The sequence below is a fragment of the Pseudopodoces humilis genome, chromosome 7, assembly GCF_049639895.1.
Source record: "Pseudopodoces humilis isolate 2021_Gansu_Grassland_sample_001 chromosome 7, ASM4963989v1, whole genome shotgun sequence".
In the NCBI taxonomy this organism is placed as follows: domain Eukaryota; kingdom Metazoa; phylum Chordata; class Aves; order Passeriformes; family Paridae; genus Pseudopodoces; species Pseudopodoces humilis.
The window spans coordinates 45,761,824-45,781,125 of NC_142206.1; the positions used below are offsets into that span (position 1 = coordinate 45,761,824).

At 36.6% G+C, this 19,302-nt stretch overlaps 1 protein-coding gene across 1 annotated transcript in view; it reads left to right on the top strand.

Moving 5' to 3' along the window:
- TTC8 (tetratricopeptide repeat domain 8) overlaps window positions 1–18,627 on the top strand; it is a 40,260-nt gene extending 21,633 nt beyond the window's left edge. Inside the window, exons 8-15 of the mRNA XM_014249706.2 lie at window positions 3,055–3,140; window positions 5,195–5,282; window positions 8,748–8,858; window positions 11,532–11,671; window positions 12,916–13,090; window positions 14,366–14,488; window positions 16,344–16,427; window positions 18,027–18,627. Coding sequence (XP_014105181.2) covers window positions 3,055–3,140; window positions 5,195–5,282; window positions 8,748–8,858; window positions 11,532–11,671; window positions 12,916–13,090; window positions 14,366–14,488; window positions 16,344–16,427; window positions 18,027–18,143 — 924 coding nt within the window. The 3' untranslated portion in view covers window positions 18,144–18,627. The remainder of the gene's footprint in view (window positions 1–3,054; window positions 3,141–5,194; window positions 5,283–8,747; window positions 8,859–11,531; window positions 11,672–12,915; window positions 13,091–14,365; window positions 14,489–16,343; window positions 16,428–18,026) is intronic.
- The last annotated feature ends 675 nt before the right edge of the window (window positions 18,628–19,302 follow it).

Sequence of the window (19,302 nt, forward strand, 5' to 3'; positions counted from 1 at the left end):
TCTAGGTGCATACAATACTCTGTATGAAATTACTGTTTCAAACAACTATACATATACCAATTTAATTTTTCAATATAATGGTAAATTGCCACAACCCTACAGGCTGTTTTATACTGTGTTACAGCTGGTAGATAGTTTGGAAGTGTTAGTTATAATACAGTTTAGCTAAGGAAAGTAACACTAAAAAAAAGAAACTCAGAATCATGCTAAATACAGTTAAAGAATCTACATTAATTTTCATTCTTTAACAAAAACTTGTTTTTAAAAAGAAACAGAAAATCCACCAAGTATCAGGGTTTTTAATAGTTTTTATTTGCACAAACATAAGAGCTGAGAGTAAAATAAATCTGTTCTGAAAAGCTTCTCAGGCTTAAGACTGTTGTTGAAATGGACTCTGCATTCTTGAGTATGCTGAATGCTCTAGACAGTAACAACTTCAGCTCATGAATATGTCCAGGTGATGAGTTATATCATAAAATTTATGAAAACTTTCAGGACAAGCAAGTGTAGGCTTTGAACTGATATATATATTACAATCTAAAATCCTTAAAAGGACATATCAGTATCCGCCAATTCCAAATCCATCCTGTTGTTCCCTTTCAGTTATTGATATGACTACATCCAGCAATGTGCAGGACAGGCATATCACTACTGCTTTTATAGACTGGTTTTAAATTAACATGTTGTGCTGATTGAATATTGATTAGTACCCAAACTGTACAATTAAAAACCTGAAGTTTGCAGCAAACTGAAATTTAAATATGCTAGCAGTTGGTATTGACATAGCAAGTTGAAAGCTTTTACTTTTAAAGTACTATTTAAATCCATTTACTAAAATTTCAAGGGCCACATTGTCAAAAGATTTTGTTTTGTAATACCAGCAGAAATTTTAACTATTAGCATGCACAAAGCCTTCTCAGGCAAACAATTTTTAGAAGTATTTGTAACTTCAGTAGTATTTTCTGATTGAAGTTATTGTAATTGTTTGTAAAGTATCAGAAACAGGATCTTCCTGTTCCTTTCCTTTTTCATTAATTGGAAAATATAAAAACAGGATTGAATTTCATTAAATAACTTCAAAATGAAGTCATGCTGTGTTTCTTGATGTTAGTAGAAGATTCCAGGAAGAGTTCAGGATCTGCACAGATAAACTGCTGATGTTACTGTCTACTAAACCTGAAGCAGTCTTAGTTCCCATTTTCCAATCACAGCCAAAATTCCTAGCCTTGCATAAAATGTTATCAGAAGCAATTAGGCTACCAGAAAGAAACCTGAATGTGTAGCTACAGAAGGGATCATTTTGTGAAACTCAGTCCTTCTTGAGCCTTTGCCATTGGAGAACTCTAAGGAAAACTCTTTGGAGCACAGTATTGGCAGTATGATCCTTTCTCCTCTGAAGTGGCTGCTCCTGCTGCATTAGAAAGAAGCAGGTGTGGTATCTGACGGTTGCCCACCTTGTTTATACATTGGTAAATGCATCAAAAGTAACCAGTGTTTTAACAGCAACTACTTTCACAGACTTTCCAGTACTGGGACAAAATTGCTTATGTACCTTCATTTGAAAGGAAGAATCTGTCTGGAAAGGTATCTGGACAATTTCTAAAGTTCTAAAGGAAGCTTATTCCCCATCATAGTTGTAGCATCCAAAGGCCATGTTGGGCAATTTGCAACATTAAGAAACAAAGAGCAGCCAAGATAATAGCTGCCATCTATAGCCTTAAAGGATTCTACCTGACTTGAAGAAATAGTGAATTCAGGTTTAGCTGAGTTTTCTCTCTCCTGTCACAGAGGCAGGGAATGACAGCTGTCTCTTTCTCTTAGGGGCAGCACTGATGGAAGTACTTATCCTGAATTGCTACAGAAAACAAATTATTCTTTCTCACAAAGCCAAAAGAGAGCAACTTGTCTAAATTGTCATAGCTCCATTGACTTTTCTTCGTTATGTCAGATCTAAACCCTTTGACTACTTGCAGCCTCATTTTGCTAGCATAAAGAGCAGAAATTCAACGTAGGCGTAGATGTCACTAAATTGGGTTCTTACAGCATTTCAATATTCAGATTAATTTTTCCTGGAATTATTTGTTTCTCTGCTACTGAGTGATTGGTGCACAGAACTTTTACATATTGTTCCTAATAGATAACTTGTTTCTGATTTCTGTGGTCAGCAAAATGTTTACCAAAAAAAGCAGGCAAGAATGGTAGAAAGGTCGGTTCTTTGTTATAAAAACATTGTGTTAAAGCTTTTTACCCTACTTCTGATGATATACTGAAAATATAACAAACATAACATGGCTGTGATATGTTCTGAGACAAAATGAAATTTAAAAAAAAAGAAACAAAGATGAGTGCTTCTGTGGTAGGCTGTGGTACAGAAAAGACATGTATTTGTTTTAACAGAGGTGTTGAAATGGGGGCCATAGATTCTGGCTGTGGTGCCTGATCAGAGCACATTGATTAGCTTATCTGCTTTTCCAGGATACCAGACAAAAAAGATTTTAGACCTCCACCATCTTCAATAGATATCTGTTTCTTAGAATATTTCTCTGTTTTTCCTGTAATAAAATAATTGTTTACATTATAGACATTTTAAAGGAAGAAATATTTCTTCTTGTACACATTTTGAGAGCTTCCAGAAGTAATGGCAACCTGATATTAGAAATGAGATTAAAATTTATACAGTATTTCAAATGCACTCAATTTATTTCACTTTATTTTTACTTGGTTTTAACAAGTTTTACTGAAAAAGGATGGGAAGCTTGGAAAAAGGTTTTGTGCTCAAACAAATAGTATATTCTGAAGTGGCACTACAGGAGTTGGATCAAATTAATTTTCTATTTTCTCTTTGATTTAGAAGAAACTGGATTGCCTGTTTTTATAGAGACAAACAATCCTTTCAACTATTTTATGCACTGACCTATGAAAGTAATAAAGATAAAGCAGTGTCCCCACCTCAAGTTAACTGGACTTTGGTTCAAAATGTTCTCTTTACAAACATCTTTACCGTGTTTTCTTTGTGTAAACATCAATTTTAAGATGATTGGTTTGTTTTGGAAGGCTCTAGATTTGGCAGCCCTTGCCACTGAGCACGCACAATTCAAGGACTGGTGGTGGAAAGTCCAAATTGGAAAGTGCTACTATAGGTAAGTCATTGTTCATTTATTCTGCAGTGAGTGATTGTGAGTGCAGGACCTGTACTTCTGGGTGTATTGGGCAATGCTGAACAGTGAGAAATAGCTCAGAAAGTGTTTTGTTGGAGAGTGCTGTGCTTACATCTCCATTAATGTACAAGGAGACCACTCCTTGAGATAAAGGCATCCATATTGAGTAACTGAATTAGTTGCAATTTCGCCTGTGTTAATGGATTTTAAAGTAATTATTTGAAAAGTCAGTCAATTAATGCAAAGAACTATTGTTAAAACAGACCACATAAAATAAATATTACAGTATTAGTTTGAGAAATAACCTGTCAATGAGGGCTTCAGATTGATGAAATAATACAGAATAAAATATTCATGTTAGATGCTTTCTGCCAGAATTACATTGCCCAAGAAGTACCAGTTAAAAATATGCTGAGGCCTCAGGCTGGCAACCCATACACAGGCATCAAATCAGAGTAGGATAATGAGAAATATTAGCAATTCTTAAAACTACCATCTACCCTTTCCTTCTTCCTGGGCTTAACTTCACTCCTTATTTTCTCTATCTCCTCCCTTCCCAGAAGTGCAGGGGGACAGGGAATGAAGGTTGCAGTCAGTTTGTCTCTGCTGCTCCCTCCTCCTCAGGGGAAGGACTCCTCACACTCTTCCCTTGCTCCAGCATAAGTCCCCCCACCAGGGTCATAAGTCCTGCTAGCAGACCTTCTCCAGTGTGGGCTCATCTCTCCATGGGATGATAGGTTTTGCCAGGAGTCTGTTCCAGCATGGGCATCCTGTGGTGTTACAGCTCCCTTTGGGCATCTACCTACTCCAGCATGGGTTCCTTCACAGGCTGCAGGTGGACCTCTGCATCCTCTTACTCCTCCATGGGCTGCAGAGACATGGAGGCAGCTGCCTCACCACAGTCTTCACCAAGGGCTGCAGCGGAATTTCTGGAGCATCTTCTTCTGCTCCTTCTGCACTGACCTTGGTGTCTGCAGAGCTCTTCTCACACATTCTTACTCCTCTCTCTGCTTGCCATTGTACTGTTTTTTCCTCCACCTTAAATATATTATCCCTGCATGCTACATTATTCCTGTGCTGATGATGGAGGCACTACCACCATTGTGGGTGAGCTCATCCTTGGCCAGCCATGAGTCCAACCTGGAGCCCTCTGGCGTTGGCTCTGTCGCACATCAGAGACCCGTCAGCTTCTCATAGAAGCCATTCCTGGATTCCCCAGCTGCCAAAACCTTGTCATGCAAACCAATACGTGAGGTTAGAGGTCATTCATTGTTTTCAGGATTTTTATAGAGACTAGTAATTGTTATAGAGATTAATGCATCCAAGCAGCTACATGGACTTCCAGGATCCCAAAATACCTTATGTTCCCATTGGCTGTGTTTCTTTGTTTTAGCTGGCTTGTTCTGTTTGTATTTTGCATTTCTTCAGCAAGTATGTGCTCTTTGGCTGAAGGAAACAAAAGGCAATTTGTATATGAGAAAATTTACCATTTTCTATTCTTGAAATTGCATGGTCCTCTTAATTTGTAGTGAAATAGCTTTTATAGATTTGTGCAAAACATTTTACTCTAATTATGGAAAATAAATGCCTATGAGATGAAACAGACTTCTGTCATGTTCATTTACAGTGGAGATTATCTGGGTGATCTTTGCCATGGGTGAGGAAATTCTGGTTTCAAACAGTTTGGGTAGAGTTGAGACATTAATTGCTCATTTCTACTGTCTGTTCTAAGAGCGGGGGAAATTCCTATGAGTATATCATTATTCACCATTCAGCCATTCCAGGAGGCTGCATATATAAGAGGGGGCCAAATTTCATGGATTTGTCTTTTTGTAGTTTTGAATGGCTGTTTTGTTATCTTTATATAACGACATGTTTTTTGTTAACAGGCGCACAAATATGTGGTCATAAAGTGTGCTTTCAGGTAGTTTATGCTTGATTTTGTTTAAACTGCTTCATTATTTACTAAGGTTTTAAAAAAGTACTAAAAACAAAAATAAACAAGTACCTTCTATATGTGTCTGTTGTCTCTTTAGGTTGGGATTATATCGTGAAGCCGAAAAACAGTTTAAGTCAGCCCTTAAGCAGCAGGACATGGTTGATACGTTCTTGTATTTGGCAAAAGTAAGTCATAGATACATCATTATGTTTAAAAGTGGATGGTCTCCATGCCTGAGGCAATACATGCTAACAGTTGCAATGGAAGTCAATAGTTTACAAAATTATTTTAGAGTTCCCAGATTTCACAAACAAGATAAAAAAAAATCTCTGATGTTACTGGATTCTTTGTTCTAAACTCCAATGAGGATTATGAAGCTAAAAAAATTATTGGAGTTCAAGTATGAAGAACAATGTGGCTATATATGGTCTCCTAGGAAACGAATGCAATAAATCTGTAAATAAAGAGCAAAGCTCAAAATCCTAGTTTCACAAGCAAAATCAAAACAAAGTGAGCTTGTAGGAAGCAATCAGAGACCTTGAAACAGGGAATGTTCTGTCACAATAAAGGCATTAAAAGCTTTAAAAGAACAAGTGGCATAGCTGAGTCTCAGAATTACTTGTTTACCAGGATACACATTAGATTCTAAACATTTTCTAAGGCATTCAAGAAAAGGTGGCCTGTGAGAAGCTAAAACTACATTTTTCTTCATTGTGTCCTAGGAGGAGATGAAACCAGTTGCTCTTTATCAGTTCCCCTTAAGCCAGCTGTCACAGGCCTGTCCAAAAGTCATCATTGCTAGTGACATTCAGATATTCATATGTGCTTTATGTTTCTTGAGCAATTTATGTTTTGTATTTAAATAATCATGATTGCTATCTAGAGACATGTCTTCAATACTGTGTTTGAAGTTCACTGAAGCTTATTAATTTTCCTGTCTCTGTCACAAGTCATTCTACAAAATACATAGGATCACAAAATGGTTTGTGTTGGAGGGGATGCCAAAGATCATCCAGTTCCAATCCCCACCCCCTTGCTCCATGGACAGGGATACCTTCCACCAGACCAGGTTGTTCAGAGCCCCATCCAGCCTGGTCTTGAGCACTGTCAGGGACGGGGCATCCACAGCTTCTCTGGGCAACCTGTTGCATGGTGAGGAATGTCTTCCTACTATCTAGTATACCATCTTTGAGGTCAAAGCCATTCCCCTTGTCCTGTCACTACATGTCCCTGTAAAAGTCCCTCTTTAGCTTTCTTGTAGGGTCGCGTCAGGTGCTGGAAGGTTGCAATTAGGTGACCCCACATCCTTCTGTTCTCTGGGTTGACTCAACTTTCCCAGCCTTTCCTCCCAGGAGAGGTGTTCCATCCCTCTTATCATCTTGCTGGCCCTTCTCTGGACTTGCTCCATTAACTACACAGAATTATTAAAATGGCAGAGTAATTGGATTAACAGTGATACATTACAGGAGATTGTATCCCCCTACATCAGTACTGGATCAGGCAGGAGCTGCATTTGAACTTCTACCTCCCACTCTGTAGGCCAGCTTACTCAAGTATAAAACATTGCATAGCATGACTGTGACTGTCAGTGGACAGGCAATAGAGTAAGGCAGTGAGATATGGTTCAGTTTAACAGAACTGAAAAAACAGGCTTGAGTTAAGTAGCCATTAAAAAATAATGATTGCATAAAATTCTGTGGAAATATACTGATACTACAGTACTAGTTTTGTTTATATTCATTATTGCAACAGCTAGCTGGGTTTTTAATAACACTTTCTTGAAAGTGATCTCTGACTTGAAATATAAAAGACCAAAAGAAAAAAAAAAAAAAGTAGGAGTCTTTAAAGCAGTCAGGACCTGTTGTGAAGTTACAAAGTATTTCATGACCTAGAAGAGCTAGAAATGGGATATTTTTACAAGAGATAAACAGGAGACCAAAAAGAAAATGGAGCTATTCTGCTTTTAGTGTATAAACTATAATTACTATAGCTGTAGTATATAATTACTATAGCTTTTAAAGAACAAGTCTCACCAAAGCAACTGCGAGTAGATGGAAATTTCCCCACCTGTTTTTTAATTTCTTTTGCCACTTATCAAGAGAGCAGCTCTACTGTTTACAGAGATGTTGGACAGTGTGATATCACACTGGATATAGGGATTACATAGTAGAGTACTCTTGCTGTGTGGTCTTAGCATCTATAGTGAGTGTATCTTTGGAGACAACTTCTATATAAAGGAATAGAGCAGATTTAAGTCATTAATGCTCAGAAAACATACTTCATAAACAAAGAAAAATACAAAAAAGGGGGAGATCTAGGAGAGTTTCACACTGTCCATTTATTAAATTGGATGCATCATTCATGGTTAATGATGTAATTAGTGAGATCTAATCTACTAAGTACTGTACCCTCCTTGTTCTTTTATATATTCTCACAAGAAGGCATTAGTTTTCTAGCTTAATACAGGAAATGTGAGCGACATTAGCAGAATGAGTGTAAAAAATGCCTGTATTTTTTTAATTTTGCCAATGACCAACATGGAATGACAGTCCTTTCTTGGAAGACACTCACAGTTGTCAGCTCTTTGACAATTAAGAATGTCATTGAGTGGTCATAGGAAAGAATTCTTTGAAATTGTCTGCAGTGGTATATATCTATGGGATTGCAAATAAACAATGTAGAGTTGTGATTGTTGGCAATCAGAAGTCCATGAAGGCCAAAAGCAGAAATCATATTGGAGGTTTCTCAGGTGTTCAGTTAGCATTGATATTTGTCTTAATGTTGCATCACAAAAAGGTTGTATCAGGATACCAGTCACAGATTCTTTCTCTTTTTTAGAAGTATCAAATATTAGCACTGATTAATATACTGTTTCTCCAACACAATCCTTTTTCACTCAGTGGGAGATATATAAATCATTCTAGCCATCTAGTTTTCCCAAAGCATGTGTGCAGGGTTTTTCCCTTTGCTGTAGCTGTGTTTACCACACCTCACAGCAGGAGAGCTTTGCAGCTGTATCTCAGACAGCTGCTGAGGTGGTCCCTATCAACACTGGGCATTTCTCACACAATTATTAACCACATTGCATATTTTCTTAATCAACACAGAAGCCAAAATCACAGAGGCAAAACCTCCCTCTTTCTATAGGATTTTATTGTTTGTGGCAGGGGAGGTTGGCTGAGCTGTAAGGAAACTTGAAAGTGTCACTGCTCTGTTAGGTGCAGTCTTATTTGACTAAGAAGAACATTTTTATATTCCAGCACTATCACCCTGAAGATCCAGTTCTTTCAAGCCTAAACACAAGTTTTTGAAAATACATTAAACAGGGAAATATTCCAGGTGATGCCTTCACCTCAGTGTCAAAATATATTATATATGATAATAAATAACAAGATATTTTTAATTAGTAGTATTCAAATTAATAGTGTATAGACGGTATGAGGTAAATTTAATTAAGTAGTCTATTTTATCTTCATTATACAGATTTATTCAGTATTCACTCCATTATTTTCCCAGTATTATTCATCATCTCAGCTAATGGTTTACTGCATAAATGGAGGTATCATTCATTTTATTTATCTCCCTTGTTAAACAGCAGAACGTGTAGAAGTCAGACATTTGACATCTATATACACTTTTTATTTGCTTAGGTGTATTTGCGTTTGGATCAGCCTGTAACAGCTTTGAACCTTTTCAAGCAAGGGTTAGAGCGATTTCCTGGAGAAGTGACTCTTATTTGTGGAATTGCCAGAATCTACGAGGTATGCACCCACTATGCAATCCTTATAGTGGCCAAATTTAGCTGTTTGAGCAAGAAAGAAGAGTCAGTAGTTGAATATAACTGTAAGGTCATCAAAAGCCAACTGTGCTGATTTTCAGTTTCACTAACGCAATACAGATAACTTTCCACAAAGGTAACAAGGTAATGTCAGGGGAACCCTGCAGGCTTATTTGTTTCAACAATTAATCACACCAGTGTGATCCCATTTGCCCTTGGCATGCAGAAGCAAGTCCATATTAAGTCAAGTTGTCCAGATGTTGTCCTTGCTAGTTTATATATATTTCATCATACCAAAACTGCTCAAGTCACCAGCTAGCAAAATTAAGCAGCAAAAATAGTTTCTTTGTCTGTTGTTTTTATTAGCACTATGTGTTACCATTAATTTTTTAAGGCTCTGAGGACAGTTAGAATGTGAATGTTTCTTAGTCAGGAAGTAAATGTTGTACTAAGTTGGATTGGTTATAAAGTAGTTTCACTTTAGCATAGTGACCATGTATTTTATATTTTATAATTGTATATCTTCATGTCAAACAGTGGACTTCATATTGTTTTTCACTGAAAGTTGGTAACATGCTATTCCAGAACAAATGTTAAAAAAAAAGTAATGAATTTATTTTTTGTCTATATTCATGCTTGGCATTCTATCCTGTTCTCATCATTCTCATCTAACCCCTAAGCCTTAATCCATTTTCATATTAAATCCTTTTTGTCCTTCAGCAAGAAGAAAACAGCTGCATATTTTTTGGAGGCTTTTCTTTCTGAATTGTTGAATGGTTTCTAATATGGATATTATTTTGCAGAACCGTACATAACATTGCATAACCCTTTAAGGAATTATTAAAGAGCAGCATATATTTGATAGGATCTAGTTTTGCACTGACACTTGAGTGCAGGATTATAGCTTCATTAGCAAAGATTTGTACTGCAACACAGGGCTGCTTTCATTATATAGACTCACAAGTGGGATATATGTATCAGGCATCTTAATCAGAGCTTTTCTTCTCAGTCACTAACTTTTGACAGTACAAAGAGTTGTAGAGCATTTTTGGTTTAAAAAAAACACATAATTTTTAAAGGGACTGCTTTATTACTATTTCCTTTAGTCACAAGAAATATTTTTTTTTTTTTTGGTAGCTAAATACACTGCTGAGGTTATATAAAGGCTTATTCTTTAGTTATGTTGGGAGCACATTGTATCTACAGCACACAGGTAGAAATTATTCCTATATAAACACAGAAACACAGAAGTGAGTTTGATCTTTTAATTTATTTTTTTTCCTTGCATGGGATAGGGTTCTCAGGACCTTGCACCCCTCAGAAACTGTGCACTGTCATTTACAGCAGTGAGTTTACCCTAATTCATCTTCCAGGTAGCACAAATCCGAGCATATGTTTATTTACAATGCAGTTCTCTTAACTATTAACTTCTCTTAACTATCCTATACCTAGGATATAACTAGTCATATCCTAGGTAGTACAAGTTTTGGTAAATTCGTGATTCCTGCTTTCAAAGGCACATAATAGATTTTCATATGCAATTATATTCTTGTTTGTGTTCAGAGCAATTAATGAGTTGATTTAAAAAAGCACTGAAAATAGTTGAGACATTGTCTGGGGTAGTCTGCTCTGTGTTACCGTGCTGGGAAACTGACTGCACAGTTCTGGGTTTCAGAAGACATTGTGCAAGAAGGGGCCAATGTCTGTAGCATGTGGTGCTGCTCCAGCACGGGTAACCCAGAGAGTCACAAGTCCTGTCAGTGAACCTGATCCAGTGTGGGCTCCTCTCCTCATGGGGTCACAGGTCCTGCTAGAAGCCTGTTCCAGCATGGACTTCCCACAGGGACACAGCTTACAGCAGGGTCACCTGCTCCAGCATGGGGCTCCTCCATGGACTGCAGGTGGATCACAGCTCCCCCAGTGACCTCCATGGCCTGCAGGTGGATCTCTGCTCCCCCACTGACCTCCATGGGCTGCAGTTCACCATGGGGTGCACCAAGGGCTGCAGGGGAATCTCAGCTTTGGTGCCTGGAGCACCTCCTGCCCCTCCTTCTGCACTGACCTTGATGTCTGCAGAGTTGTTCCTCTCACATGTTCTCACCCCTCTCTTCCTGGCCACAATTACATCTGTGCAATAACTTTTTTTTCCTTTTTAAATGCATTATATGTTATCACAGAGATGTGACTGCCTTCTCTGATGAGCTCAGCCTTGAGGCCAGCGTTGGGTCCATCCCAGAAGCAGCTGGCATTGACTCTGTTGGATGTGGAGGAGGCTTTGGCAGCTTCTCACAGGGGATGAGGGACCCCTGTAGTTCTCCTCAACTTCCAAGCTCAATACAACAGGCTGTGTCTTTTTCTAAAAAATAAAAACCAAATAAATCTCTTTTTGTAGCTGTGGCATAGAGTTAATTTCAGGTAAAGATATTACTAATAAATATGCATTGCTCTCATGGATGTGTGTGCTGCTTGTGAAGATGCCAACCAGTGATGTTGAATGGTACGATCAGAGAACTTTAAGAGCATATATAATTAATCTCAATTAGGTACTGTACAGGGCATAGATAAAGCACAAGATAGATTAGCATTTTAGTGAGTTCCACATTAAAAATAGGTGATAAACAGTAGAAATAATTGAAATTTTTGTCCAATTGTATAGGAAATGAACAATATCTCCACAGCTGCAGAGTACTATAAAGACGTCTTAAAACAAGACAATACTCACGTGGAAGCCATTGCATGCATTGGCAGCAACCATTTTTATTCAGACCAACCTGAGATAGCTCTGCGGTTTTACAGGTATCTGTACCTATGGAGAAGGAGGGAGGGGGAACAGAATATGTGAGGAGGGGGTTGATTAAGGTTGATAAAGGGTTGATTTCTGTAATGTGGGGAAAAAATTAACTAGGAGATTGACATGGGAGTATGAATGAGCATTTGGACAAATATTACCATAAAATCAGTTTACCAACTTTTGTATCTTTTTATACAGTGATAAGTACATCACTACAAACTTGTAATCATTACATGAGGAGTATGTAGAAGTATCAACAAAGATTATCAAAACAGTTACCATTCAACCAGTGAACAAGGAAAGTTCTTTCACAGCATGGGGCAGTTTGAGAACAGTGGATCTTACCCTCAACTTCAGTTGCATACAGAAGGCACAAGGACTTCCTCTTTAGCCCTTACTCCACCTGAAGTGACCAGGACTTGTGACCACAAAATCCCTGACTTGGAATGTGGGCTGGGCTTCCTGTGTGTTTTACTGAAAGCAGTGAAAAGATAGTGTTAAACACTGCTGCTTGATTTTTATTTCAATACAGGCAGAGTGCAAAGGATCCTGACATTCTCTTGCTAAGAGCAGATTAAGTCAACAAGAGCACTATCATCACATTTCTATTGGACTTGAGGGTTTTTATGCTTTAGGTTCAGAAACTCAGAGTCATGCTGCAAGACAGCAGCCATCTTTTCCCCTGGCCCTCATAGCACTTCTGTTTTTGTTATAAATATTAATAAAATAATTTTTATAATACATCTCCATTTTAAAAGACACATTAAACAATATCAGTGTGAATCAGTATCTGAGTTATGCTTGATGTGTAAGATTAATATAGATTCACATCTTAATATACTATTACTAATTAGAGCAGTACTGAAGGATGGGAATCAAGCAAAACATTGAAGTCTTAAGAGTTATATAAAGTAACTGCAACAAACTACAGCTTGATTTATGTCTAGAGATTGGAAAGAGGAAACAGAGAAAGTCTGTTACATCTCTGTCTTATAGTAAAGTCAGATCATGTGACCCGGTCAAGAAGACAGATGTTACTAATTTACACAGACTTTTGCACATTTGTGATTCTACTAAAAAATACCTTGCACTGCCCTTCATGAAACTAACAAGTGTAAGACTGTAGCACTTGGTTTTTATACCCTCTCAGAACAGGGAGAAAGGAGGAGAGAACTTTATCTTTTAGAGTAGAACTCCTACTTGAAGTGGATTTTTAAAAAAATTATACAAATGTTTTCTTTATATCTAGACGGCTCCTGCAGATGGGTGTTTATAACTGCCAGCTCTTTAACAATCTGGGCCTCTGTTGCTTCTATGCCCAGCAATATGATATGACACTATCTTCATTTGAACGGGCACTGTTTTTGGCTGAAAATGAGGAGGAGACAGCAGATGTGTGGTACAACCTGGGACACGTGGCTGTGGTATGAAAAATATTAACCACCTTTCTGAATAAATGCAATTTATAAAAAATGTAAAACATTAACTGGGAGGGAATAATTTCTCTTCTTGGAAGTACAAAACCTGATAGTGTACAGGATAAAGCCCTGTACAGATGGAATGTTTATTTGCACTTCAGTAAGAAAGAAGCAGAGAAAAAAACTCTGTACTTTACATAATGTGGCTTTCTCCTGCTAAAAGATGCTCACTACTCACTGTCTTTAACCTTCCCATCTTTCTAAAAAAATTGTAACATATACCAGCCCTTGAAGGCCTTGGCTGAAAAATAAGCTAATCTGAAAAAAAAAATTAAAATTGAATACTAGATATTTTTCTAGGTACTTTTATTTGTTTTATATGGAGAATTAGGCTGATTCTTTTGTCACAAAAATACACATTCAACACCAAGCAGCCAATACTAAAACACTAAGTAGGTCATAGTTGAGAAGGCATGTTGCTCTGTCTTAAAGGCAGCTATAGAAATATTGTGTAGTTGTGTGATAAACTTTGTTAAATTTCTACAGAGATTTTCTTACAGTCTTGCCCATTTTTGCAGATGTTCTTCAAGCAGTTGCATTGTATTTCTCTTTATCTCCATGCCCAGAAGAAGTTTGCTGAATAAAGTTTTTGACAGCTTTCTAACATGAGTTGTCTTCAATTGCTGTTAATGATTTGAGTCAGAAACACAACTGTCTTTTACTGCAGCTAGCATAAACACAGTAATTTATACTGCCTTGAAGACTGAAATTTGAACTGATGCGCCTGTGTTTTTCAGCATTTGTCACTTTTGATGTTTAACCTGATGCTGCGTCAGTGTTAGTCTAAACACTACAGTAGTAGTCAGCTGTCAGCTGCTCCATCTGAGAAGTGAATCTCCCTTAACTTAAATATGTGTAGAGACAGAGAGGCAAGATGACTTCCTCTCTGGAGACATCTCAGTTTTTCTTACCCTGCTATAGACAGTAGCAGATAGCATAATCTTTAGATGACACTTCAGTCATCTAAAAGTTAAATTAGATGAAGCAAATATCACTTGAAGCATGGAAGTTTGTGCTGGAGAGAAATGATTCTATCTATAGAAAGAATAAGGAAAAAATGAGAGGATCTGGGAAGAAAGCACATATGTTTCTGATCAGTATGTTTTTATTGTAATTTTCATTCCATTGTAGTACTTGTGGGTGAAATGTTACTCCAGAAACCAAAAGAGATGCATGTTGTTTCCAATCTTTTCACAAATGAAAACACAATCTTACTTTTAGGGCATAGGAGACCTGAATCTGGCTTACCAGTGTTTCAAGCTAACATTAGTCAACAATAATGACTATGCAGAAGCTTACAACAACTTGGCCGTGCTGGAAATGCGAAAAGGTCACACTGAACAGGTCAGTGCTGAATCTCAGCCTAAAGCAGAATGCTTCATTTACGCATTTTGTATTTAACAAACATGTCATTTCTCTGAGGTGGAGGTATCATATGAATGTCTAACTCACTATTAGATGCAGAAAACGTGGATAACTATTATCCCTGTTTCAGTGTAAGCTGAATAATATTATTATTCAATTCTGAAGTATTGTCATGTCATCTCCTATTAAACTGCTTATTCTTTGGCATATCCAAATGAATCATCAAAGACAAGCAAAGTTTCCAATAGCTTTGCAGTTGTTGAGATTTTTTTTTTTTTAATTGATACCCAAAGCAAATCCCATGGCTTTATAATCATCACTTAAAAGACAACTTTGACTGTATAGTCAGTTCATAGATGTAGATAACATACTTTTTTTTGGGTGGCAGAAAAGAGAAATCAAATTAGCTCTTGAAAGTTGGGGCTTCTTTAGCAAGGAGAATGCATTAGAATTTTGTCAGAAAGCAACTTGTTCTTGATAAATACTTTTGCATCAATAAACTTGGTGGTTCATCTTACCTAAAGTGAGTATACTAAGGGTATTGTGCTTAGATGTATAATTGACATGCATGGTGGAATAAATGTAACCATTTTTATATACATGCAGGGAAAATTAATATGTGTTTTTTGGACAGTTTTGGACAGAGCTACTGTGGGCTTGTTTTAAACCTCCTGAGAGTAAGCTAATTTGATGAATTCATATATATACATCATAGAGCTAAAATAAATTATAAATACCTTTTTGAAGAGCAAATTCTCTTAGAAGTTGACTTTATTCAGATAACTTAGCAATTACCATGGAGACACTGAAATGAACCCAGCACTGGATGTTACCAGTGACAAATAAACTTTGGGTTAATTTCAGTTTCATAACTTTTCAATAATTCAGTAAATTTGTAGACATTTAATTCCCTAGTGGAGCATACCCTCAGTTGTGGATGTTGTGATTGCTCATAACTAGCACTGAAGAGCCTTTCCTTTAGAATAGCTTCCTGTCTACTTTAGTTTTTAGCTTAAAATTTTCAGTTTCCTTTTTGTATCACATGTATAATTAAAAATTTGGATCATCTTGGCAATAAAACATGCACAGGAGAATAGAAATACGGATTATATTTTGCTTATCATGGATTTTATTTCACAATGTTCTTTCATAAGTACTGTTCTGTGCACTCAGATTTTTCAGATCAAGGAAGTTTTAATAAGTTCCCAGCTCAGTCTTGCCACAGTTTACAGTTTCTTATGTTTTTAAACATTTTGGAGTTTTCCTCATTAAGTTCTCCATTTTTTAGTAAAATCTTTCACAGGTGGACCTTAATTCTGCATTGGATTTACAGCATGAAATTATACACTCTGATGCTTAGTTTGTTTTACCTTTTTATGCCTCTATTTTGCTAGTGAGAAAAAAATCTCTAATTTTATTAAAATGTTTGAGTGTGAAAGCTGTCATTTATATGATAAAATTTATCATATAAAGGTTTCAGGGTTGCTTAAGACAGAGCTGTCAGAGACAACAGATAAATACAGTGGGGTGTTTAAATACTTTGAGTTTTATTTAATTTATTTGATATATTGTCCTCAGGGTTTAAAATAAAATTGCTTAATTGAGTATGTCCCAATATTTTTTTTCCTTACTCAACCAAAAGTCTTTATTCATTTCGATGTTATTTGACTTTGTTATGCCTATGCTGTTGATGTAACTTTATTGAAAATGGCTTTCTTACTAAAGACTTAGTAAACATAGGATGATTTCTTTTAAGAATTATGAATATTGAATTAGCTGCTTGTTACTTTCTCTCATAGATTTCACTATATTATTATTTCATTTCTCTGTATAGGCAAGAGCTTTGCTGCAGACTGCTTCATCTTTAGCACCTCACATGTATGAGCCCCATTTCAATGTTGCCATACTCTCAGAGAAGGTAATGCATTGTCCTGTTCTTGTAATCTAAAAATTGAGCCTTGGTGAGACAGGTGGGTTTATTGTTATTACTGAGAATTCCAGATAGATAAAAGAATACAGACTGCATAAATTCAAGGAAAATGCAAAATAACATTTTCATTTTAATACCATTCCAGTGTTTTGAGAATAAATGAGTCTGACTGGCTATGAAGTAACTTTATAATTGTCCAAATGCCTGGAAAATTAACAATTTGTTAAGAATTTCATGTACAGTCTTTACAGTCATAAGCTTTTTCAGAATGTGAAGTGTAATAATATAAAATGATTTATTAGTAATGATAGAAAGAATATCCTTTACTGATAATATCTTAGTGACCTCAGAAGGAAAATCTGTTATTCAGCTTTATAACCTCTGAATTTTTTGTGTTAATAGTCTATTTCATCCAGAGTGTCTAAGATACTGTATTAACAGTGTCTGTTAATAAGAGAAACTTGTACAATTTTTTTTCTTGTTTCTTCACAAGAAGAAAATTGCTCCTTTGCTTATGCCTACAGCTTCATGATTCTGTTATGATTCTGTGTTGTGTGGGCAACTCCACTCCTACAGATGCTGAAGTACATGCATCAAGAAGAGAATAACCCATTAATTTGTAAGCGTATCCTCTCCATTGTGAAACACAAGAGGGTGTTGAATAATTGCAATTTTTACTTAATGATTGGGGAGTAAATCCTAGTCTGCAAATGTCTTGTTACGTGGATTTTGCACAAAGAACATTTACAGGTTATGGGAGATGACAGAGGGCCACATCAACCAGGTGTTGGTGCAGTGGGGTAATGCAATCCTTACATATAGTGTAAGACCATAGGTTACAAAAGATTACTTTTCTGGCTGGGACCTTGGCTTTTTCTCCTTCAGAGAATTCTTGCTGTGCTGAAGCTCTGTGTTGAGCGATGCACAGGCAAAAAAGGGCTCTTGGCTGTCTATAGTTCTTCCCTTTCCATTCAGGAGTAATCACTTTTACTAGATGTGTTCCCAGATATTTGGGTTCTTTTTTGCTGATCCCACTTTCTGCAACGCTTTCCCTTTAATCCTTCCAAAAAAACGATGGCTATTTAGGAAAAAAATGAAGTTCTCTAAGTAGGAAACTATTTCTTCTAAAAGCAACAGAGGAGCACTATTAGTTCTCCAAGACTGTTGTGCATCTCTGTGAGGAAGCAGGAAATCACAGAGTTGGGTTTTTTTACAGAGGTCTGATGGGTTGTGTTTTGCTTGTATATGCAATAGCACTTCTATGGAGTTTAAAAGCAAAACTTCTATTTTTTATTCCTCCTTACTTCAAGCACTGGGTATGGTGCGTACCTTGTCCATTCTCCAAGAAGTTGGGTGAAATGGAATATGTTGTTGATGACTCAAACCCTCCCATTAGAATCACATTTCTGTCTTTCTGTCCCTTGTTGTAAGTGCGACATAATCCTGCGTCCAAATGTCTTTGTACTGTTCACTCTTCAGACCAGCTGTGTTTAAAATTTGTGAGCATCAGAATTGTACTGCACAGAATGCAAAGAATACATGATGCAGTGTTTGGATTTTCAAAATTAGTTTATGTGTTTCTTACAGGTTGGAGATCTTCAGAGAAGTTACACAGCAGCTCAGAAGTCTGAAGAAGCATTTCCAGGCCATGTTGATACACAGCAGCTCATCAAACAGTTAAAAGAGCACTTTGCTATGCTCTGATGAGCAAATTTTTTATTATGTAATAAGTTAGCCAGAGCAAATGTCCCATACACATTTTGAAATAACCAGCTCAAAGTAGATGAACTATATTTAATGCATTCCTGTGGAAAAGCTTGTGTTACATTGAGTAGCAAGAAAAGATTGAGTTTCAATTTTTTGTCATTTTAAAAGATAACACTTATTCAAATGCAGCTAGAAAACTTTCAACTATGTACACAAGAGATTACAGAAAAGTGTTTTTTTCTGACTTATTCAGAAAAAAATTAGTTTTAATCATTCCTGTGTGACAATCTGTGAAGAAACTGAGTGAAAATAATTCATAACTGGTTTTCAAGTTGGCTTTTGATAGTATACTTTCTTATTGAATGATAGGTTTTAAAATTAAAATACTTTAAAAGTATTTTAAATACATATGTAAAGCAAAAGTTCTTATATTCCTTATAGTGTATGAGTTTAATAAATTCACTTTCTATGGTTTGTTTCATTTGTTTATGTAAGTTAAATTACATCCTTATTACCATGAAAATCCAGGCTGATAGTCTTAACATTTTGAGAGACTTCTGAGAACTGGTACAAAATTGCATAAATGCATGTGTTCCTCTCCACCCAGGAGGGAGTTTATTCTGGATCTCAGTGAGGGAGAAGTGTATTTAGAAGCTTGCAGAATTAAGAACTAGTAGTTGAGAACAAGGCATTGATGGGGTGATTACATGTGCTACCACATAAACACTGTTGCTAAATAAGTATTTGGATCAATCTAACTACAGGAAATACCACTACCAACAACAAATGAAGGCTTTCTGTCATACTTTGTGTTTTAGCTAAAAGGAATAAATTTGCATGAATTCCAAACCTGACCTTTTTAAAAGACCTTTAAAAAATGTGGGATGTTAAGGCAATCTGAAATGGCACATCCTGAAACAGACCTTTGAAATCTTTTCATGTTTCTTTGATATATTAGAGAGATGTCTTTAGCTTAAGGGGCAACCCTAAACATGCTTCTGAATCTTATATCTTTTTTTTTTAGTATTTGTTACTTCTCCACCCTCATCTTTGACTGTTGAAGCTGGTGAAGGTGGATGCTGGGGAGCTTAGAGAAGTGTGCCCACAGTTCCCCCACAGAGCATTCTGTAGGTGACAGAAACACTCATTAATTGCT